Source organism: Otolemur garnettii, unplaced genomic scaffold (genome assembly GCF_000181295.1).
Source record: "Otolemur garnettii isolate 467f Iridium unplaced genomic scaffold, OtoGar3 scaffold00111, whole genome shotgun sequence".
NCBI lineage: Eukaryota > Metazoa > Chordata > Mammalia > Primates > Galagidae > Otolemur > Otolemur garnettii.
In genome coordinates, this window is record NW_003852506.1 from 3,416,101 (window position 1) to 3,440,200 (window position 24,100).

A 24,100-nucleotide genomic window follows, 5' to 3' on the forward strand; every position below is an offset into this window, starting at 1 on the left:
AGGGCGACAGCTTCAGACTCTGTCTCAAAAAAAAAAAAAAAAGATTAATCTTGGTTCTGCCCTCTGCCCTGTAAGCTTGAGCTCTCATGTGCTTGTCAAGAATTACCCAAGGAAGGATTATCACTCCAAGGTTTTCCTCATACAGGTTGATACATTTGTAGGCCTATTCTACATTTTTTAAAAAAGGGGCAGAGGATGGCACAACAAGGCCAGAACAGAGGAACTGCTGGGTGGAACCCTCAGCTTTGGAGAGGAGGGGACACTGGAGCTCCTTGCTTCCAGCCTTTCAATCCTGGGTTTTATAGACGGGACGCCAGCTCAGGGAGGTCGATGCCTTCCTAAGGTTCTACAGCTGGGGGCTTCCAGTATATTTTAGGTTAATTGAGATGTTTTGTGTTTATTTCTTGTTTACTTTATTCCTAGCATGCACTTGGTGAAGTTGATCCTGGTGATTGGCAGAAATTTGTGAAGGCAGGACTCAAGTAAGTTGATTTCATTTTCTAAGCACCGTTGAGTAAAGGTGTGAATGTTGTTGATCCTGCAGAGCCTCTTCTGTACCCCAGCTTGTCATTAGCATAAAACCTGCGGGAGAGCAGTGTCCTCATTTTTTTTGGAGATAGAAGGTGGGGGTTGTTGAAGTGGCATGATCTGCCTATTGACGATGGGAGGAACAGCCTCCAGGTGTCAGGACCGCTGACTGTGTCTGTATTTGCCGTTTCCTGCTCATCTCTTCCACACCGAAGGTCCTCACTCTTCTGAGGGTGTGCTTTGTCTCATGCGTGTGTATTTTGTCTTTTCATACTCTTTAAGCGGCAGTATGTTTTTAAACTATCATTTTACACAGGTTTGTCATTTGTTATATGTCCTTTTTCCACTTGAATGTTTCTGATTTGTCCATGTTGATACAAATGGATCTAAGTAGTTCATTTCTACTTAGAAATGAACTGTGCTGTGGAATATTGGGTCTTCTGACTCTACTCCGGCTTATTTAGCCTCCTCACAGGCGTCTTTCTTCTCTACCCCCACCCTCTTTTCTCATTACAGTCCTGTGGTGACTGTCACATATCTCCTGGCTCATAGGTGTCAATTTCTTGGGGCGGGTGGGGCTGTTACAGGCTGCTAGTGTGAGTGTATTTTGAGTTTTAGATACCAAACTACTCCCCAAAGTTGCTGAGCAAATTTGCACTCCCAGCAGAGTGTACGGGAGAGTTCATTTTCCCTCCTGGCCTCACTGACTCTAGTTTTTGGCAATCAGATAGTCCGGAAATGATATTTCATTGTGCCTATAATTTTCATTTCCTTGATCATTCATGAACTTGAAAGAAAAATATCTACATGAGGGGAGGGAAAGAAGTGAAGGCACGTCCCAGATTAATGGCAGCTATAGAGGACCGTCACGGAATGGTGACATTTCTTTCTGTCTTCATGTCCCCCGCCCATGCTAAATGATTCTTGCAGTTGTTCATGTAAGACTGAAGTACTTCATTTTTCTAGAGTATGGTGCTTTCCCCTCCTTTGGTGGGTTTTAAAAATATCTAAGACACAGAAGGCTCTGAACTGTTGGATGGAAGTTCTGAGCAGCTGGACATGAGGCAGTAAGGAGGCTGACAGGTGAGGCGGGCTGGGAGAGCTGGGTATTGTGGGCTCTCTCACCTGGCTGTTCCGATGCTGAGCAGGAAGTTTGTTTGGTGTTTGAATCATAATAAATGCGTGACATCCCTTCCTCGTTCCCAGAAGGGCGCCCTGTGAGTCGTGGCCAGTTGGACATGGTGGAGAGAGGGTCAGGCCGTGTCAGTGGTGGAATCTAGATGATGGGTAGACAGACATTCACTGTAAAATTCTCAACCTTGTACTGTGCTTGAAATTTTTCTTAATAAAATGCTGGGGATTGGCTTGGTATCTATAGCTCAGGGGCCAGGGTGGCAGCCACATACACCAGAGCTGGCGGGTTCAAACCCAGCCCGGGCCTGCCAAACAACAATGACAACTCCAACCAAAAAATAGCTGGAGATGGCGCCTGTGGCCAGTGAGTAGGGTGCCAGCCCCATATACCGAGGGTGGCGGGTTTGAACCTGGCCTTGGCCAAATTGCAACAAAAAAATAGCCGGGCGTTGTGGTGGGCACCTGTAGTCCCAGCTACCTGGGAGGCTGAGGCAACAGAATTGCCTAAGCCCAGGAGTTGGAGGTTGCTGTGAATTGTGTGACACCATGGCACTCTACCAAGGGTGATAAAGTGAGACTCTGTCTCTTAAAAAAAAAAAAATAGCTGGGTGTTGTGGCAGACACCTGTAGTCCCATCTACTTGGGAGGCTGAGGCAAGGGAATCACTTAAGCCCAAGAGTTGGAGGTTGCTGTGAGCTGTGACGCCATGATACTCTACTTACTGAGGGCGACACTGTGAGGCTTTGTCTCAAAAAAAAAAAAAAAATGCTGGGAATAAATATTTTTTGTTTGTCTGTGAAATAAAATTCCGCTTTAGTGAAACTCTTTTCCCTTTGACTCTTGTCTCCCAGGTTCCGGTATCAGGACCACACATTTTTAAAGACCCTCCATGCCGCTGTGCAGCTCTTGTACCGCCCAGGAAGTTCCTCCAGCGCGAAGCTCATCCCACTCCCAGTGGTCCACATGATGCTCACCCAGCATTCTCTGTTCCTGCCAACTCTGCTGAAGTCTGAAGAAGGGGATAGCCCAGACGCTCAAGTAAAAGGTGACCCTTGTCCTCACCCTCCCATTTCAGACCCACATTTTACCTCCTGATTTCATCAAACTAGCTGTGCAGAAAGCCTCTCTCCCATGGCTCTCAGACGTTAGCAAAACAGTATTAGAGCGTTTTGTTTCTGTGAAATCTAAGGTCAAGAAATGTTTCCTCAAGCTCCCAGTCAGACAGCACACACACACCTGCTTTCAAGGCCTTATTTGGCCGATAGAAGACTGACTGAGATTTTACTGCTGTATCATAAGCTAACTTTAAAATCTGGGAGTGAGGGAAGTTAGGAGGTGTGTGCGTATGTGTGTTTGCGTGGTTGGAGGGAGTGTGGGTATCTGAGAAAAATGGATCCAAGTTCCATGAAATTTCTTCACAGGAAAAGCACAACTTTTATCAAGGAAAAAGGCTTAGAACTTGGCTGTTGATGAGTCACCGCTAGAGAACTCCTCAAAAGCCCAGGGCTAAGCTCCATCCCTGATTTGGTGCACACCAGCAGGGTTATGGGAAATGGCAGAAAAGATGGTGTGAAGGTTCCTTTCTTCTCAAACCCACACTCTATTTAGAGAAATAAAATCAACACCCCCAAACGGTGAGGATCATCGCAGAGTTGGTCTATAAGAACCTGGTAATTCCTGACAGCCATTGGCTGCATGACCCATGTGGGTGGTAGGAAAAGTAAAAAGGGCTTTCCCCTTCGGTTCAGGCACAAGTGGACATGGCGGAGGGTTTGGTGGCAGCTCATGAGAGGAAAATGCTTGGATTTTTGAATCTTCCGTGGCTTAAAAATTTGGGAAGGGGGTAAGGAGGTACTGATATTCGGCTTTGTCAAAGCCGGAGGAACAGGTGGTTGTGAAGACCATGTTTCCTTATTTTATAAATGGAGAAGGGATTAGATGACAGTTCAGACACAATATTCAAAGGAGGATGTGTCAGGTATTTATACATTTCCCGCACTGCTTCCTCCTCCACTCTGAGTCAGTGTCTGCACATCCCCCATGGAGCCGTGCGTTTCAGTGTTGTTTTCTTCCAGAAGCGCTGGTGGACTTGATGTCAGTGATGGTGAGGATGTGCCCTTCTGTCTGTGAGAGCAGCCATTTCGCGGTGCTTCTTGGGGCCTACGGTGCCACTCTCAGTGTCCTGGGTGAGACGAGATGACCAGGCGGTATATGGGGGAGCCATGAGGGCCTGGCAAGCAGGGTGGGGTGGGGCGGTCAGAACCAAGTGGTGTATCCTGGGGGATGTGTATCATGTTCAGCTTTCTTAACTGACCCACATTTGACTTATAGACCAGAAGATTTTACTTCTGCTCCGGGCGTACGAACAGAACAAGCTCAGTCTCATCAACTTCAGGTGAGTGTTGGGACTGGTCGTGGATCTGCAGGCCTTGGGGTGCTGGCCCCAAGACTGTAGCCCTTCACCCAGCAAGCTACAGACTTGGGACTTTCTCTTGTTCTGTTTTGCTTCTAAGAGAAAGGGTGAGGTGAGTGGAACTCCCCTAGTTTACACTGGCCCCAGTGTAGGCTGCTCTGGAAAAGCTTGGCCTTGTACCATGAGGATTGTGTCTCTTGGCCAGGGACCTCCAGGGTTGGGCCACCCCTGACGACTGATGGGCGCCTGTCTGAGGTGCATCTGCCCCCAAGCTCACACCCCACTAGGGCATTGTATCTCATTTGGTAGAATTTTTCTCTGTAAACCTTTCTCTTTATACCTTACTTGGGAGGGATGACTTAATGCCTTGGATATTTCTGAGAAAGTGTGAGAAGGGCTCACTGGACACAGAATCTATTCTCCCCTGTCTCTGTGTGTGCACATGTGTGTGTCTATCTCCCAGGCCCCCTGGTGCAACTTGCCTGGTATATCTCAATCCCAAGGAATCATCTGGCTATGATTCTGTTCCCTGTGGGCCCTGTCCCATCTCTGCAGTTGCCGGGCTAAGCGGGAATGTGATCAGGTGTGCTGTTGACAGGAGGCATCTTTGGATCCTCTTTGCTGCCCTAGAAGGTCTGCTTAGCGTGCACCTGCAGAGAGTTTTGTGTGTTCAGACAGTAAGTGAGCTGTCCGGGCCATGGACAGTAGTTCAGGAGAGCGCTGTAGAGAGGAGAAAACTGTTTCCATTTCGGAGTACTTGGTTTAAAGATAAAAGCTGCATCTAGTTCAGAAGGCTCCTCTCTATGTGCTGGCCTCATTCTCACTGCTGTGGACCTGGTGCTACATCAGTTATGGCCTTTCTGCAGTAGAACCGTCCCTACTTGTGCGAGGGAGAGCAGAGCAAATTGGAGGCAGTTTCTGTCCCAGTGAAGAGTCCTCCTGACTGCCTCTTTCTGCTTTAGAACACCCTCTACCTTAGGAAGACAGTGAGGTTGCCTAGTGAACAGGTAGGAGTTAGTTACGAAGGGAGTCTAGTTTCAGCTTGCAGGAGAAAAACAGCATATGAAGAAGGTGGAACTCACGGCCTCTGTGTCTCCAAGGAACACAGAAGCTTCTTAGACTCTAAATAAATGTCCCCTCCTTAGCTGAAGGAGCAGGCCTGCACTCTGCGATCTGTGCTGAGATCCTGGGCTTACAGTAGTGGCTGGTCTGACAGGGAGGGCTCAGTGCCCGGGCTGCCTGCCTTCTAGAAACCAGGTGGGCAGCCAGCACCCTCTGAAAGGATTTGTTTCTTTTTTAACTTTTATTAACTTTTGTTTATTTGTGTAGAAACGAGTCTGTATTTATTTAGACGAATTTAATTCAGTAGATGTTTTTGCAGTACTTGAAAACTAAGAGGAAGGAGACAGTCTTCATATCTCCTGAGGATGTGAGACTGTCAGAAATGTAATCCTTTTTGAAGTGGCGGTTACTCAGGCTGTGGTGTAAGCAGCTGTTCCAGGCACGCCAAGAGCAAGGCTGTGCTGCCTTGGGGTGTTCAGGGGATGCTTCAGGCCAGGGCTGGTGTTTGAAGGTTAGAGAAGGATCTGACTTGCTGTGAGGTCATGGGAGGTGCCCAGAGTGGGCAGAGGGAGAAGATAGCACCCATGGTCAGTTCATTTGGATCATAGGATTTGTGCAGAGAAGCAGGAGGCCAGAAGGGTTGGCTGTGCAGGGTGCAAGTACCAGACTGAAGCATTTCTGTTTCTGTCCAGGGTGCAGCAGAGAAGTGGCCCTCATCAGAGCTGGGCTTTGAGGGCCGTGGGTGGGCATGGGAAGGAAGGAAGCATGGTCGTGTTCAGAAGGAAGCGAGATGTGCCTCTGACAGCTGTACCAGAGGCTGAGGGGTGAAGGCCGTGCATGGTGTGCTCATGGCAGACTCGGCTGAAAGGCTTGTGTGGGCAGACCCAGTTCATTCGTGGTACATGTAAGCAGAGAGAGGTGAGGATTCTGCTGCTGTAGTCCACCATGGACTCTAGAGGCAGATGCCTTAAGTGTGTATCCCGGCCCTGCCACTGACTGCTGGGCAAGTGACGAGCTGAGCGACTTTCTTAATCTCTATACCCTCTTCTCCCTGTTAGCACAGCCAGATAATAATGGTCTCTGCCTTATGGGGTTGTTGGGCAGGTTGAATATGTGAAGGGGTTAGAATATGCCTGGCACTCTGTAAGATCTATGTAGGCACTGGCTTCCGTTGTCATCACTGGTGCTGTCACCTGCCCTCAGTGTCGCCGTCATCACTGCCTACTTCACAAGCTGTGATAGGGTTAAGTGATAACACATACCATGCCCAGATCAGCACCAGCATGCACTAGTTGCTTGTGGTCATTACTGTCATCACCATCATTATTCCTGCTCTTCCGGGGGTGGTGGGGAGGCTGTGACCAATCCGGTTTCCCCTTTCTTGCTTTAGGGTGCTGCTGTGGGGCCCTGCGGCCGTGGAGCATCACAAGACGTGCCGGAGCCTGGGCAAGTCGCTGTGGCAGCAGCCAAGTGTCGGGGACATCCTCCGCCTGCTGGATCGGGACCGGATGTTGCAGACCATCCTGCACTTCCCCCAGAGCCGCAGGCTGCTGCCCCCCAAGGTGTGGCTGCCGCTGTTCTGGCCCTTCCCTTCAGCTTTGTTTTTCTTGTTTAATTTTTTTTAAACTTTTCACCATACACTGAGGTACAGAGTCTGGACCCCCGTATTTCACCACCCACCTTCAACAGTTTTCAGTGCTGGCCATACTTGTTTAAAGCAAATCTTGAAGATTATATCATTTCATATATAAACACAAATTATGTCCTTAAGTATTCAAAATAATTTGAGCTCTGGCAGTGTGGGTAAACATTAACATGGTGCAGGTTAAATGTCCCAAACTTGAAAATTCAAAATCCAAAATGCCCCAGATTCAAAACTTTTGGAGCATTGACATGAGGCAGTGACATTTGTGCTTTGTTTAATATACATAACATTGCTTCATGCCCAAAATTATTTAAAGCGCCGTATAAAATTACCTTCAGGCTTTGTGCATAAGGTGTATATGAAACAAATGAATGTCGCATAGGTCCCATCCTCAAGATACCTCTTTATATATATGCAGTTGTTCCAAAGTCTTTTGGCCGAAGGCATTTTGGATAAGGGACATTGAGCCTATGTTACATTTATGAGGTTCAATCACACATTTTTGTTGGTTTCGGCTTTATCAGGACACAGAGGAGCTGATATTCAAAGACAGGAGCTCAGTGGATCTGGATGGCCTGTATGACCCCTGCTTTCTCCTTCAGCTGTTCAGTGAACTGACCAGGCCAGGTAACTGCAGCTTTCCTCCTGGGGCTGGGGCCTGCTGCATGGAGCTCCTCCAAGGGTAGATTGGTTATGCATTTATTACCTTCATTACTATAAGGAGCTGGCACTTGGAAATAATTCTTAAAGATCTAAAGCTATCTTCTCACCTTTTCATTCATTTCAACAAAGTCATGCTAGTGTTTTGAACATACAGTATTTTTTTTTTAAACACTCTTAATTTAAAAATCTGTGAGTGTCCCTTTGTCCTTGATGTTTTCCTAATTTCTGATGACAAAGATTTTCTGAATTTTTACAACATAGTGGTCAAATATTAACAGAAATGAGAATAAGTCAGGGCCTGCTGAGATCAGCTTTTTCTTGGTTTAAGTATTTTTATAAATTGTGTTTCACGACGCCTAGTGGCCTCAGGGGTGGAGTCTTTGTGCATCAGTGGGGAGAAAGAAGGAATGAAAATACGCACATGCACACATTAACAAAGACTAAGGCTGATCTTCCCAAATCAGTCAGATCTGTGGGTCTGGCATTCTCAGACTGTAGTGATAGCTCGTTGTGGTTTGAATCTGCCTCTTTCTCGTGGCTGATGACGAGCGTCTTGTGGCTTATTTGCCATCTGCGTGGTGTCTTGGGAGCAATGTGTGTTCATGTCTTTTGCCCATTTTCTTATGGAGTTAGGTTTTTGGGGGGTTTTTGGTACTGAGTTTTGAGGGTCCTTTATATATTCCAGATACTCTTCCTTTGAAGGGTTTGTAATTTACACATATTCTAACAATCTAACTTTTTATCCTTTTTATTGGATCTTTCACAGAGCAAAAGTTTTTAGTTTTGGTCAAGTCCAGTTTATCAGTTTTTCTTGTTATGTGTCATGCTTTTGGTGTCTTAAAAACTCTTTGCCTATCCTTAGATCTTGGGGATTTTTCTTGTGTTTATTTGTAAAAGTTTATGAATTTATGCTCTGTGTTTAAGCCCATAATGTGCTTTGAGTCAGTATTTACACAAGATGTGAAGTTTAGGTCCTGGTCCATATCTTGTTGCCTGTCCATATGCCATTGTTTTAGCCCCCATCCATGTGAGTGTGGGGCCTGGGTGGGAGTCCCAGCTGCCCACTGGGCCTGCATGGATCTTTCCGGGGGGTGGGTAGGAGTAAGGGGAGCCTTGTCACTCAGGGCAATGGTGAAAGTCCCTGCTCTCTCCTGGACTTCCTATGACACCCCAGTGGGGAGGGGAGGAATGTATCCTCATTGCCAAGTGAGGAAGAGAGTCCTGCCTTTCTAGTTGGCCTTCTTTGATGTCACCCAGCAGGGGACGTGGGACTCCTCTCTCCCTCCTGACGGGGGAAAGTCTGGGCTCCCCACTCTGCCTTTGCTGGCATGGCTGGGTGTGGGCACAGTAACATTTGGCTGGAGTAGAGCCATTGTTGTCCTGAAAGGTTTCTGTTCTTCTAGGCAGCTCCTTATCCATTTTTTTGGTGGAGAAAGCAACCAGGCTTTTGTTGGGCTTTTTTATTTCCAAGTTCACAGCCTCCTCAATTCTAAGTCTAGAGGCAAAAAGACAACAACCAGTAACTAGCTAGTCTACATTTTTTTCTACCCTTTGGAGTCATCTTATGTTTGTATCATATGTAAAGTTGAGAATTTTCAGTTGTACTGTATAGGAAGAATTGGGTAAGGTATTACAATTTTTCATAGAATTATAAATCTAATTTAATGATTTAGCATTAGATAATATATTCACAGTTCCAAGTTCAACAGGTGCTAACAGTACAGTGAAAATTCCTTCTCTCTCCACCTCTGGCCATAGTTTCCTCATTCTAGACAGAGGGATCCCCTGTTACCAGCTCCTTGCATACTCTCCTGGGTCCAGCTTGCTTTAGAGGCCTGTGAGAGCCTGGATGGGTGTGGCGTTGGGGATGGGACATTGTGTCTTGCTTGTGCTCCTTGGCAGAGCCAGCATGATCCCTAAAGGGGCTCCCCAGGCTGCTTCCTACCAGGTAGAGTTAGGTGCACTGGAGAAACCATGTTCCACTATTTGTCCTGTTTTCCCTCTTTTTAAACTTGAAAATTTGTCTTATATATACAAATGCTCCTACTTATGTACACATTTGCTGATCCTCCATCACTATCTTGTATATCCCTTTTTAAAAGATCAAGAGGGCTGGCTTTTCATAGCAGTTTTTCCAGAATGGCCCTTTGTGTTGGCTCTGGGTCCCCTTGGTGAGCATTGTTGCTGAAGCTGGCTTTTATTTGCAAGAAAGAGGGGGGTGGCGTTCATACAAGTGTCAGATTATGCTAATAGCCAGTGGATATCCTCATTGCTCTGATGATGATTAGGCAGCAGGCTGAGACAGATCTGTTAGTCTGTAGCCAGGAAGCTCTTCTGGTTTCCCTTGTGCCTTGATGGTGCTAGATGAGTCTGCTTCTCATCAAATATGAAAAGAAACTGTCCTCAACCTAAAATCGTGAGGTTACTGGACATTTTAACTTTTGCGAATGATAATAAATCATTCGGTCTATTCTTCTGTCTCACAGAGGAAAAAAAAAAACCAAATTAGAGAATTGTGGAGGACTCTAGTTTTCTTACCTTTAAATCTCCAAATACATCCTATTTTAAGTTTTATTGTTATAATCAGGTAGAAAAGTTTACAGAGGATATCTGTCTTAATCTAGAAAAGGATTCGTGATAGCTTAAAATACTACGCTAAAAATTCACCTGAAGTAGACCATTTCAAAAAGCATAGAGGGGACAGGGAAATAGAAACACAAAAAGCCAGAACACCCCCAAAAGAAGGCTTGTTTGTTGTTCTGGTCCACTTGTCATCCTCAGTAAAAAATGGAGGCTGGGTTTTTTTTTTTGAGACTCACTTTGTCACCCTCAGTACTGTGGCATCATAGCTCACAATAACCTCAAACTTTTGGGCTCAAGTGATCCTCTTGCCTCAGCCTCCCAAGTAGCTGGGACTACAGGTACCTGGCACAATACCCAGCTATTTTTAGAGAAGGGGTCCCACTCTAGCTCAGGCTGGCCTTGAACTTCTGAACTCAGGCAATCCCCCTGCCTTGGCCTCCCAGAGTGCTAGGATTACAGGTTTGAGCCATTGCACCTGGCCTAAGGTCTGATTTTTAAACAAATTTCATTGGCTACCCAAAGGAAGGACCTTAATTCATTGGCAAAGGAAAATTCTTTTCACTAAAGTTAGTTGAAGTGTGCCAAACAGAAAAGGACACAATTTATATGTATGTGGTTTGAGTTTTGATGAATCCGCTAGCCAGATATGGAATAAAACATACTGGAGTTGGCAGTTCCCCAAGCCCCTTTGTCCCCAGAAGGGGCCAGCATTCTGTTTGAACTTTAAATGATGTTGTACTTGATGTGTTTTTTCTGTTGAGCTCCATTTATCCCATATTATATCTGAGAGATTTAGCTACTCTGAGTGTAGCAAAGGGTCTTAACAGTATGTTTTTACTTCCTGCAGTGGCGTTGCTAAACTTCTTGCCATCGTCAGTTGGGCATGTGATTAGTTCTCATGTATGGCTGCCAGTCTTCATACTAACTACAGTCTCACTGCTCCATTTTCAGCCCTGCTGAAAGCAGGAACCTATTTTCTTATCCGTACTGCTTCCCTTCTTTGAGTCCTTGGCCAAGAAACACGGTCAGCCAAGGCTATTAGCAATGGCAGTGACAAATGCTTTTTCCACAGCAAACTCTTGTCCTTAACAGAACTGGGCTGAAATCTGCAGCTCATAATTCACACATGCCACAAAGGTAGCCAGAACAGGAAGGCCCATTTGCGATTCCCTGAACCTCATCACCAGACAAGCAGTCTGAAGGCCCCATGGATACTCTTCACTACGCCTCTGGCAGGTGTTATGGAAGAGGAGGCCTGAAGATTTCTGGTGCTCCAACAGCATGGTCACACTGCTTCTAAAGTTCACTAAAACTGGAGCACTTTTTGTTTTACTCCTTCATAATTATCCAGGGTAATTTTCATGTAAAATTCTGTTATGGATTATAGGAAATGCAAACTCCTATTCGTGAGGTTCTTGAACCAAAGGGAATGGCATTTATAACTATTTTTAAATAACCTATTATATTTTCCACATCCCAAGGGCAGCTCTTTTCCATAAGTGTTACAAAGCTAAAACTTCCATAACGTAGCAGAGATGACCACGAAGCATGAAATTGACTTTCCCTCATGGACACTTGGAAAATCTATTTGTCTTATAATGTCAGTGATTACTAAAAATATCCCAGTCAGCTAAATACTAGCTGTTTTCAGTGAGTGTATTATTAAATGTTTAGACTGTTCTCTTTCCCAAATTCATTCCATTTGTGTATATTTGTTATGTAAGTATATAGGTGTCTCTTAAACACATTTTATCTTCTCCAAAACAATGTAATTTTCCCACAATTTGTTGCTGTTAAAGCTTTTAGGTTTCTTTCTTCTCTTTCTCATCAAAAATAGTCACTTGTTAGAAATATGAAAATCAGAAAGTTTTGTTCCTAGACTTTTGGAGCCCAAAAGTCATCTGATGATTTTCTTTTCATCCGTTTGCTTTTAATCTGTATCTTAATATTGAAAGTGGGTTTCTTGCAGGCAGCATGTACTTAGGTTCTGCTTTTTATTTAACTTAACTATCTCTGCCTTTTACTTGGCATGTGTATACCATTTATATTTAATGTGATTGTGATCTGACTTCATTTTATCTGCGTTGTTGGCTTTTAGCAACAACTTGTTTGTGTATGTGTTTGATGGTTGCTTTAGGGTTATATCTGCAATTTAATGCCATTTTCCTTCAAGTGAGATACCACTTCGTGTATAGTGTTAAGAACCTTAAGGAAAGTAGGAACTTTAAGAACCTTAAAACAGTGAGGTATAAAGTATAGATCCATTTCACTCCTTCTGGCTTTTGTGCTATTCTTATTATATAAAGCATGACAATTACATTTGTGAACTTTCCACCCTGTGCGTACATTGGCAGCAATATACAAACAACTCGGTAAGATTTCACATGTATCATAAGATGGTAGTATCATAAGATGGTAGTATCATAAGGTGTCCCCCATATCAGTGTCTCACAACTGTGTTTGTGTTGATGTGTAGTAGTGTCTTACTGACTTGTGTTGGTTGTTATTGTTGCATGTTTTTGTGGGCTGTTGCAAGAATGTTGGAGCTTGAATTAGAACAATAAACAAACAGTAAGTTTTTTGTTAAACTTGGCAAGAGTGGAAGTGAAATCAGGGACATGTTAGTCCAAGTTTATGGGGATAATGCCATGAAGAAAACAGCAGTGTACAAATGATGTAAATGTTTATCTGAGGGGAGAGTGTCACTGATGAAGAGAGGTCAGGGTGGCCAGTAACGAGCAAAACTGACTAAAACATTGCAAAAATTCATCAAATTGTGCATCAAAACCGTTGTCTGACTGTAAAAGCATAGCACACCAAGTAAACATAGGGAAACAGGAAAATCTTAACTGAAAATCTTGGGATGAGAAAGATATGTGCAAAAATGGTCCTGGAAGAGCTCACCTATGAAGAAAAGCAAAGGAAAGTTGAAGTTTGCCAAGACCTTTGGGAGAGGAAAGATGATGTTTTTGGGCTGTGTTATCACTGGTGATGAAACATGAGTGTACCAATATGACCCTGAAACCAAGTGTCAAAGTGGCACAATGGAAGACAGCCAATTCTCCACAACCAAAAAAGTTCCATCAGTCCAAATCAAGAGTCAGAATGATGTTCCTGACTCTTTTTGATAATTTATTATGAATTTGTACTCACTGGACAGTTAACTAAGTTTACTGTGTGGAAGTGCTGAAAAGTCTAGGTGAAAAGAAGAAAACAACCGGAACTTTTTGCCAGCAATTCCTGGCTCTCACATCACAGCTACGCAAGACACTGTCTATGAGGGAGTTTTTAACCAGTAAACTAATAACTGCATTGGAATATCCTCCCATCTCACCTGGTCTGGCCCCCAGTGACTTTTTTCTTTACCCAAAGATAAAGGAAAGACTGAAAAAATAAAAAAGAAATATTGAAAAGAAGACATTTTGATGATATTCGGGATATCATGGATAAGATGAGAATAGCTCTGATGGCCATTCCAGAAAAAGTTCAAAACTGGCTTTAAAGGGTGGGCCAGGTGCCGGCATCATTGCCTGGCTTCCCCAGGGGAGGACTTGGAAGACAACTGTAGTGATTGATATTCAGCAGTGAGGTCTGGGGCCCTTTTTCTAGGATGAGTTTACAAACTTAATTGTCAGATCTCATGCATCACATTCCATATACTAAAAACTCCACAAGGTTGTTATTTTTGCTTCAAATTGTCATGATTTTTAAAAGAGATTTAAATATTTGATATTTGCTGTACTATCCCTATTTCTGGCTTTCTCCATTCCTTTGTGTAGGTCCAGATTTCTATCATTTTTCTTCTTCCTGAAATCCTTTATTTAAGGATTCTTTTAGTTCAAGTCTGCTGGTGACCAATTATTTTAGTTTTTGTATATCTGGAAAAAGTCTTAATTTTTGAAAGATTTTGATGGGGTCTAAAACTCAAGATTGACAAGGTTTTTTTCCTATAGTACTTTAAATATGGGGCTTCTCTGGTTTCCAGATTGGATTGTTCATAACAAGAAATTTGCCTTTCTTCCTGTCTTCACTTTTCTGAATGTTATGTGGCTACTTTTTTTTTTTTTAATGTGGCTACTTCTAAGGTTTTTTTTTTAATCACTGATCTCTAGCAATGTGTGTGTGCTTGTGTGTTCTGCATGTGCTCGGGGTTCATTGAGTTTCTTAGCTCTGTAAGTTTATAATTTTTTGGTCAGATCTGGAAAATTTTGGTTATTATTTCAAGTTTTTTGAGGGACCTTAATTATACCGATGTTAGGCTGTTTGGAATTGTCCCATAGCCCATTGACCTTCTGATCATTTTTCTCAATTCTTTTTTTCTCCCTGCGTTGCATTGTGGATGATTTTGATTGCTGTCAAGTTCACTAATCTCTTTCCTTCTGCAGTATCTGCTCTGATAATCCCATGAAGTGCAGTTTCATCTCAGACATTTTAGTTTTCATTTCCAGAAGCTTGGTTTGGGTTTTTACGTCATCTGTGTGTCTATTAACGTGGTCAGTCTTTCATTTAACTTTTTAAAAATGTTATAGATGGGGGATATATTTTATTGATAGTGTATTTCAAGATGACTCATTTGGGATAGTCATTTCAGCTGACTTCTGTTTGGTGCCTGACTTAATTAGGTCACTGGTAATTCATTCTAAAGAACATCACCATGGGTAATTGTCATGACTGGGTGAATCAGTTTTGAACAAGGTGACCTATGTGTTTTGAGGTTCTTGATAGTATTTACCTTATAGAAAGGCTTGGGTTGGTATTACAGAGTTGCAGTGTCCAGAAGGTTGTGGTCAGCAGGCTCTGACCACCTCTCTTCTGACCTTACCCTTCCCTGGAGTGACTTTCTCGTGGCCTCACAGATGGCAGAGGGCTATTGGCCAGCAGGCTCTTTTGACTGTGGCTTCTCTGGTGGCTGAATTCCCCAGTTCTCCCTGCTTTCCTTGTTTTCCTCAGTGGTGCTTGTGGGCAGGGGCCCCAAGGCAATGGGCTGAGCAAGGTGAAAACTGGGGGCTGATTTTCCCTGTTGATTCCCCACTAGTTGTATTTCTCAGACCTCTGGCATCTGGGATCTCAGCAGTGGGACTTAGTATCACCTCTTTCTCTGGCTCTTTGAGTATTTATGAGCAGTAATGAAATTATCCTAGTAGGGATCTATAATCTAATTTTAGAAACTGAAGGCCTGGTAATTATTGCCACAGAAAGGAAGAGAGCCTTTAGCTGCAGCAGAAATTAGGGGGAGCTAAAAGAAACCTGCATTCCTTATGCCTAGCACACGTACCTGATGTTGGTAAGATGCAAAAGGAAATTTAACTTTCCAGGTTGCACAGAAATCATGAAATACGTCATGTGTGTTTAATGCTATATTTTATTTCATGTAGAATTTGTGGTGGATTGTCGGAAATTTTTGGATTCCAATGCTCTGGGCCTGACTGTCACAGCCCTCAGCAGCTATGACCCCCAGATGCGTGCTGCGGCCTACTACGTCCTGGCAGCCTACTACTCCCACCTGGAGGGGGCACGCTTCCGAGAGCAGTCCCAGGTAAGTAGGAAGAGGGGACACCCTCCAGGGCTGAGGTAGGCCTCGTGGACTTTAGAAAACTGGCTGTCCACCCAGTTTGGTGGAAGAATTTACCAAGGCACTCAGAGGCAGCATGTTGCTGGGAAACCTCGGAAACAGAGAGCTGGAGTCTGTTCAGGAGGTGAAGACGGGAGGTTGCTTTTGATCCTCAGCTCTCTGGAGAGGTTGAGAAAGGTTTCTCCTGACAAAGTCTCTGCTTGTGTTAGGGGTGGACAAGATGGTTTGGCTTCTGTCAAATACATCTTTCTCTAAACTCATCTGTTGGGTGGCTGTTCTCCATGGCACACTGCACCTCAGAAATGCAGAGTTGGTGGAGGAACAAGAGCAGATTGAATTTCAGGGCGTGGGGCCAGGCTGCTCTGCTGTGGAGAGTCTGACTCCTTGGAGCAAAGCAAAAAGTGTTCCTGAGATGGCGGCAGAGTGTCCACGCTGTGAGCTCCACCTCTGGCCCCGACGCTATCAGGAGCAGGCACCTCCTGTACAACTGTGGCTCAGCTACATGTGGCAAGACCTGCCACAGTTCTGACAGTGCTCGTGTTTTCTTTCTTTTCTGTTTTTAAGCTCCTTTACCTATTGGATGTAGTCCGGAATGGGATTCGAACTCAGAACATGAGACTCACTTTTACCTTGGCTCTCTTCATTGCCAAAGCAGCCTTGCAGATTTTGAAACCAGGTACTGCTGTTAGAATTAGCTTGAGAAGAAATGGAAAAACTGAGGCTGAGCAAGTCCACTTATAGGAATCAATCCCACAGGTATAATCGATCACATCTCCGTGACAAATGACTGGTGCAGGTCACTTAGTATTCATGGAGGTGAGGGTTTGGAGATACCTAATGCTCATCAGCAGTGGACAGTAAATAAATGCTGGGCATGCAGAAGTTCTTTATGGCCTCCTGTGGGATGAATTCCGGAAAAATTAAATGAATAAGCAAGGTACAGAACAGTGTGTTTGGGGAAGACAAAGAATGCATTATCATTCCTGCTTGTACTTGTATAAAACTGGTAAAAGACAGAAAACTGAAATAAAAACCTGGGCTGATTACAGTTTAGGAACTGTGACCCCAGAGTTAAAATGCAGGTTCAGGCCAGAGTGATGTGGACTTTTCCCCACCTCAGTTTCTTCTCTGTAAAATGGGGATGATGATAGTACCCCCCGCCTCTGGGATTGCTGCGAGGGTGACATGGATCATACTCTGGTCAGTACAGTAAAAACCTGTCAGTGTTAGCTGCTACCACCATCGCTACAATTGCTAATCCTCGACTCCTGCTTAGCCTCCCGGGTTCTTACCTAGAAGCTTTTGGCCCATGAGTACTGGGCGTATGTAACCCCAAGTAATAGCACACAGCTCTTTTTGGTCACTAATGAGAACAGGGGTACCACTTCTAAGGTGATGTGACTAGAAGTTAGTTCATCATAAGCCCTTTATTGGGTTATCAAGAGAAAAATCATAGAATGTTGTACCATCAGGGCCCACAGGGTTCTTTTAGTGTGACTTGGGCTTATTTCAGATGCATATATAGCCCCCTGAACTCACACACACACACACACACATGCCAGCTGAGGCCTCAAAGCCAAGGCCCCATAATTAGTTCATAGTTAAGTTGCTCTTAGAATTCAGATCTGATTTTGATCTGTTTCCATTTTATTTTTTTTCTTGCCTTGAAAATTTGGGGAGGAAAGAAAAAAATTAGAAGAGACTACTGTTTCTGGTCACAGGTGCAGCTTTGGCCCTGCTCATGTCAGGGTGGGGCATGTGTAAGGAGAGTAGCAATAGTCACAGGTGGACTTGGAGGGTGTTGCTGGTCTGGTCAGACTGGAGTCCGTGATCCAAGGGTAGGGAGTGGCAGGAGGGGGTGTCTGTCCACCTCTGCCTGTGGCATTCTAGTGGTGTCTGAACCTTCCCTGCTGTGCCATTTCCTTTCAGTGAGAGGCTCGAGGCAGGTGAGGCTGGTGGGTGTGATGTCAGCCCTGATCTGTCATATGCAGGGCCCAGTCCCACTCTGCCCACCTGCACTGATGTGAGATGATGTGGCAGGAGGGGTGGGGTGGGAGGCAAGGTCCATGAAGGACTGCACACCCAGCAGTGTTTCTGAGCCAGGAGAGGAGGCCTGTGTTCAGTTTTGAACTGAGGTTTCTAGTTGTATTCTCATTCTCAAGTACGAGTAATCTGAGTGAGGGGACAAAAGCTCCACAGGGACAGAACCTTATATCTGATGCCCAAAATGCCTACCCCCGATTCTGCCAGCCCCCGGGGTGTCCTGTGGGCCAGTTGTGAGTGATTGTCTGTGTCCTCAGAGGAGCACATGTACTTGAAGATCAGCAAGTTCCTGCTGTCCCACGAGTACTTGAACATGGACAAAGTGCCCGGCTTCTACCAGTTTTTCTACAGCTCTAACTTCGAGGTAATGCTTCCAGAATCCTCAGGATCCCCTGAGACTCCCGAGTCAAGTTACTCAGCCACTGTTGTCATTCTGACGTTTTCCCCGTCAATACTGTTTGCTACACAGCCAAGATTACATAAGCAGGCCAAGATTAGGAAGGTCATAGAAGCCAAGAGCATAGGCTGCCTTTCACATGGGAATGTCTTCTGTTCCATGAGTTAATTCTTAACATAGCTTCTCAAACCTTAAAAACTCTAGAGTCTTGAGTTTTATGGCATTCCTGTTACATTTTCTTGGCATATCACTGGGTTAAATAGTAAATATTCTTTTATGGAACACACCTACCTGACTTAAATTGAGTACTTAAACTTGACTTGTTCCTTTATTCCTGAAGAAGTGGAATCCAAGATGAAATTAAGGATTTTTAATAATGCAGTCAGAAATGGGAGTCAGAGCTACTGTGTTGCAACCTTTGCCACCACTTGAAAACAGAGGCATTTGAAGAACTGTCAGATAAAAGGGCTTTCATGGGGCAGCGCCTGTGGCTCAGTGGGTAGGGCACCAGCCCCATATACTGAGGGTGGTGAGTTCAAACCCAGCCCTGACCAAACTTCAGTAAGAAAATGCTGGGTGTTGTGGCAGGCACCTGTAGTCCCAGCTACTTAGGAGGCTGAGGCAAGAGAATTGCCTAAGCCCAGGAGTTGGAGGTTGCTGTGAGCTGTGATGCCACTGCACTCTACCAAGGGCAATAAAATGAGACTCTGTCCCTACCCAAAAAAAAAAAAAAAAAAAGGCTTTCATGTATTTAACAATAGTTTCTTATTTCCCTGGGTTATAGCAAAAAACTGAGCAGGAGTGGGTTTTTGGCATCCTCCGGGAGGGCATCCGTGACAGGCACTGCTATGAGCTGTACGCACGGCGTGGCATCTTCCACATCATCCTGTCCTTCTTCCACAGCCCCTTGTGTGACGAACGGGCGCAGGTACGTATGTGCGTTCTGCAAGTTTACTTGCCACTGAAAGAAGGTCTGTACCCTTCTTCAAGGTTTTATTTAGAAGCCAAGTCCTTGTGGATTCCGTTCCCAGCCTGGTCACAACCAGCCTAAACCTAGTTTTCCATTAGGCACACGAGGTGCCACCAGCGCAGCACGCGTCCTCCTGCCTGTGCGGCAGGCTGATCCATGGGAGGCCGCAGTGTTGTAACTCCCAGCATCATCTGTCCTCTGACGAAATGCTTTTCACTGTGGCCCTCTTTCTGTGCCCTTGGCTGATACGACGGCCTCTTTATTTTGCCGTCAAGAGAGAGGGACTAATGAGTAATCATGAGCCTTGGGAGCTGGCCATGAAGTCTAGAAACAGTTTCTCCCCATGAGTGATAAAGGGACTTTGAGGGGATCTTGAGCCAAGATTTCACTTATTACCCAGAAGCTGTGGGTCACCAAAGCTCAGGAAAAGCAGCAGTCGGGGTGAAACAAGCTGTCTCCCTGAGCTAGTCCCCTAGAACCGTGAGCTGATGTGTAATATTTTCTAAATACCAAAGGTAGTTGGAAGAAGTAAATAGGAAAAGTTTTGGCTATTTTGATTAATTTCTAGCCTGGTCAGCTTTTATTTTTGATATTTTCTAAAACATAGGTAAATAGGAAGTGAGTCAAGATTAAGAAACATGGTTAAATAAACCCAAATGAATATGGTAGCTTTTTGTTTTTTATAGCATGTGAGAATTCGGAAGCACCCCGTAACGGGTCAGGAGGCAGTCCCATCTTTTTAAGTCCTCCTTTCCAGGAGCCAAAACCCAAGGGATGAAGTGGACTGACTGCCCGTGTTCTCTGCCAGTGCAGGCTGCTGCATGTCTGGGCGGGGTGGTCTCCATGGTGTATCTGCTTTTGGGGTTCCATGTGATTTACTCCAGAAGTGGCCTTTCCCTCTGGGGCTATAGTTGCTGTGGAAGTCTGTGTCCTCTGACTGTCCCTGGTGGAGAAGAGCATGTTGCTAAACTCCGTTTGCAAAGGCCACCTGTAATCACAGCATACCCTTAAGTTATTTATTTGTTTATTTATTCACACCATTATGTTTTAAAAATTGTTTCTGTGTTCAACTAAGTTTTAGGTTTTCCCACTGAAGAGTAGCTTTTTGTTTTGGGTTTTTAGAATTGGATTCTGGAAATTCTACAGAATGCTGCTCAGGTTGCCAAATCTGCCTATGAAATCTTACGGGATTACAGCCTTTTAACGTGGATTTTACATATCCTTGAGAGCAAGTGAGTACCTTTGCATGAGCAGTGTGTTGTCAGATGGGAAGAGAGTGGAATGGAGATGGTAGTCATTACTGTCGGTTGGAAATGTCCAGTAAAATCCATGCACTGTGAAGCACAGTGTCCTCTAATGCCACCATATACCTGGCAAAAATAGCTCCTGGTAGTGCCAAAATGGTTTCTCCTCCATTTAAATCCTTTTTTTTTTTCCCCAAGTAACTCTTACTTCATGGTAGGACGGACCCCAGCTGCTGCATGAGGGTCCACCAGTCCTTCTGGCTCTGTTACATGCAGTGCAAACTGCCCTGCTGTAGTGGATAACATTACGTGGTCTGAATTAGTGACCTCTCCTCTAAGGCTTTAAGAGCTGCAGTTCCTGCTTAAGGCAGAAACAAGAAGCCTCTAGTTGGAAGGTTTTTGGAGTCCCCAGTGTGACTGTGAGCTACAGGGCTCTGCTGTGTATACTGGGCCTGGGTGCTCAGTAAGGAGCTGGTGCTGGAATAGAGATGAGGGGCTGAGAGGGATGATTTATTGTGATTCCTGATAATCTCCTCCTGGGTTTGAGGCTGTCCAGGAAGATGAAGGCCATGTCACAGCAGACAGCACTTGGTAGGAGTCTGATGAACTAAGTGCTGTAGGAAGCTGGGGAGTATGACTTCTGTGCATGCTTAAAAATATTTTCTAAAATTTCTCTAAAAGTAATATATCCAAACACAGATGCAAACAACAAAAAAGTAATATCTTAGATCTAGAATTAAGTTGTATCTTTGGACATCAACCTTAAGACTGATTTTAAGGTTTATAAATTGCATAATTGGCTAACTATTGTTTCTGGCTGGTAACTGTTTTAAAAAGGGAGTTGTGGCTAACATGGTAGCTCTCATTAGTATCCTGCAGTGGCTACAGAATTCCTAAAGGGCTTAATGCAGTCTCCTGACTAGAAGGAACCCCTGAATTGAAGGTGCATTTGTACAGCAAGCACCCTGTTTTTACTTGAGATATGTGCTAATTTGGGGGTTTTGAGGTTGCCCACCCACTTCACTTCTGACAGTCTGATCTTATGTAAAGGCAAGGATGTGGCCAAGATTGAAAGCTGCCATGCTTGGTTTCAGGTTTCTGGAGACTCCGCTGTTGTCCAGCGTGATCTCTTTGCTTCACACACTATGGGTAACTAACCTAGGGGACAAACAAGTGGAGTGGGAGAGCCAGCCTCCTGGACAGCCTGGCTCCCGGGACCCTCCCAAGATGCTCGCCTTGCACCTGGTCAACGAGTTCCTTTATGTTCTCCTTGTGCTCATGAAGCACCTGAGGTGAGCCCTCCCCTCACCAGGGCTGAGCCCTTAGTGTGTCTGTTGGTTGCTGTGCTGGTCTGTCACCTGTGGATACCACGTCTCAGTCTTGACTGCAGGGGTGTGCTTGGGACAGTGGCTGGTGTGGATCGGGGCAGAGTGCTAGTGTCAAGTGTGGGTGGCATCAGAACATCTATTTTAGCTTTTCCTTCTTTGCCTTTCATCTTTATAAGGATTGTTGTCAAGGCCCTGAGTATATATAAAATACTTTTAGAAACCTAAATATGTCGTGCTAGGTCATTTTTAGCAGGCAAGCCATGTACTTGGATGTTTTGATTCTAACATTTGAATAAAATGGTGTTTTATAGAAAGAACTTACTTTCCTAAGACATAGTATTCCCAGACTTGCCTTTTGCCTTCATCCGCCCACAAAGACTCACTTGTCCATGAATTTTCTTGAATATTTCCATATTTCCATCTGATAACTTTTTTTTTTTTTTGAGACAGAGTCTTACTCTGACTACCAGGCTTAAATACCGTAATGTCAGTCCATCTCACAGGAACTTCAACTCCTGGGTTCAAGTGATCCTCACGTCTCAGCCTCTTGAGTAGCTGAGACTACAGGCAACCACCACTGTGCCTGGCTAATTTTTCTATTTTTAGTAGAGATGGGCTCTCACTCTCACTCTTGCTCAAGCTGGTCTTGAACCCTGAGCTCAAGTGATTGATCTCCCTCGGCCTCCCAGAGTGCTAGGATTACAGACATGAGCCAATGCACCCAACCATCATCTGATATTTTTTTAATTACAGTTTCGGTTTCCTCAGGAGAGCTAAATTTTTCTCACATTTCATTGTGTTATAGAAAATACACTGTGTGCACTCGTATTTCTGATTGGAGACCTGAGGTGTGCTAACTAGAACTAGAAGACTGATGCAAACGGATTGTGATCTCAAAATGAAAAATCTTTTCATAAAGAACAGAGAATTTTATTTTGTATTGTTTTAAATTAAGTCAGTGCTAGGTAGCCGTGTTTCTTAGTTTGGAGTTGTCAGACATATTGGTGTTTGCGAACTGATTGCTGTTTGAAATAATGATTTTACTTTTAAACTTGTGGGGCATAGACATTATAGGTTTTTAAATTTTTTAGAGTTCTCAGAGATCTGCCTCCTGTTGGTGACCCTTAGTCAAGTTCACAGCCATGGATGGTGATGCTGTCCCAGTGCCTTCTTGGGACTTTTTCACATGAGGCTGATAGTCCTGCTAGGCTCTTGGAACCCTGACCCTCAAGCTTTCTCTGCTTGGCTGCCGGGTTAGCCAAGGTTTCCCCAGAGATTCTGTGCCTTCAGAGTAGGGATCAGATTCCGTGTTCCCCTTTCTGCCTCCCTGAGGTGGCTGACTTTTTCCTGTCCCGTGTCCTGGCGGCCCACTCTGGGTGCCTGTCATATAAGAAAGCTGGTTCCTGGATGGACTGTTTGCACCTCTGGGCATGTGATATTGACAGGCCACCCCTGTCCTGGGCACCAGGGTAGGGGGCAGCTGTTGCTCAGTCTGTAACATTGGTTCCCGAACAGGCCCACCTTGGCCTCTGCCCAGCTGATCGCCTTCTTTGGGACACTTGACTCTGTGCTGAGGTACAGGGTTACTGTCATACGGGCCTTCAAGGACATGAACCGATTCACCGTGAATGAGACAGTGCTCTCCACCAAGGACGTCATTGTTCTCCTGCACAAATGGAGCCTCATTGAAAGAGACATCAAGCTTCAAGAAGACCTACGAGCAGCTATTGAGAAATGTCAAGTCAAGGAGCTGATGAGTGAGTGTCAGAGCCCGTGACTCTCCAGACTGTGCTCCCAGTCCACTGAGAGCTGTGCCATTTAGCAGCTTTTTAGCAGCCATTTAGGTTATTTCTTTGGATAAATCACTTACCCTACCTGAGTATCAGGGTGCTTTCCTATACAGGGGGAAGTAGGTGGATAAGAACTATGTATTTTTACCTCGTCCTATAGTATAAAATTAAAAGAACAAACCAGACTAGACATGGGGCTCACACCTATAATCCTAGCACTCTAGGAGGCTGAGACGGAAGGATCCCTTGAGCCCAGGAATTCAAGACCAGTCTGAACAAGAGTGAGACCCCTTCTCTACTAAAAATAGAAAAATTATCTGGGCATTGTCATAAGCACATGTAGTCCCAGCTACTTGAGAGGCTGAGGCAAAGGCATCACATGAGCTCTGGAGTCTGAGACTGCTATAAGCTGTGATGCCACAGCACTCTAGCTGGGCAACAGAGTGAGACTCTGTCTCAAAAAAACAGACTGGTGCCAGGCCTCGTAGATTTCAGCTGTGGCACTGCCCATTTCCTCATATGTAGGAGGATAATGATGGCACCTGCCGTTGTAATAACACTGATGACAGTCACAGTGAAACACTGAGTCCTTATTGTGCCCCATATGTGTCCCCCCAGCAGCTTCAGGACACCTAAGCTGCCCCTCCCCCTTCCTCTTCTTTGTCCCCCATCCACATACAGAATCCCTGTCCCCACTCTGGATCTGTGTGAGCAAGAAGGACACCAGT

At 44.8% G+C, this 24,100-nt stretch overlaps 1 protein-coding gene across 1 annotated transcript in view; it reads left to right on the forward strand.

Moving 5' to 3' along the window:
* Window positions 1-24,100, forward strand: part of URB1 (URB1 ribosome biogenesis 1 homolog (S. cerevisiae)) — a 75,083-nt gene that overhangs the window by 48,608 nt on the left and 2,375 nt on the right. Inside the window, exons 25-37 of the mRNA XM_003797104.3 lie at window positions 424-482; window positions 2,514-2,707; window positions 3,738-3,848; window positions 3,994-4,057; window positions 6,528-6,699; window positions 7,307-7,409; window positions 15,404-15,564; window positions 16,165-16,276; window positions 17,901-18,007; window positions 18,825-18,968; window positions 20,133-20,242; window positions 21,349-21,546; window positions 23,098-23,339. Coding sequence (XP_003797152.1) covers window positions 424-482; window positions 2,514-2,707; window positions 3,738-3,848; window positions 3,994-4,057; window positions 6,528-6,699; window positions 7,307-7,409; window positions 15,404-15,564; window positions 16,165-16,276; window positions 17,901-18,007; window positions 18,825-18,968; window positions 20,133-20,242; window positions 21,349-21,546; window positions 23,098-23,339 — 1,777 coding nt within the window. The remainder of the gene's footprint in view (window positions 1-423; window positions 483-2,513; window positions 2,708-3,737; window positions 3,849-3,993; window positions 4,058-6,527; window positions 6,700-7,306; window positions 7,410-15,403; window positions 15,565-16,164; window positions 16,277-17,900; window positions 18,008-18,824; window positions 18,969-20,132; window positions 20,243-21,348; window positions 21,547-23,097; window positions 23,340-24,100) is intronic.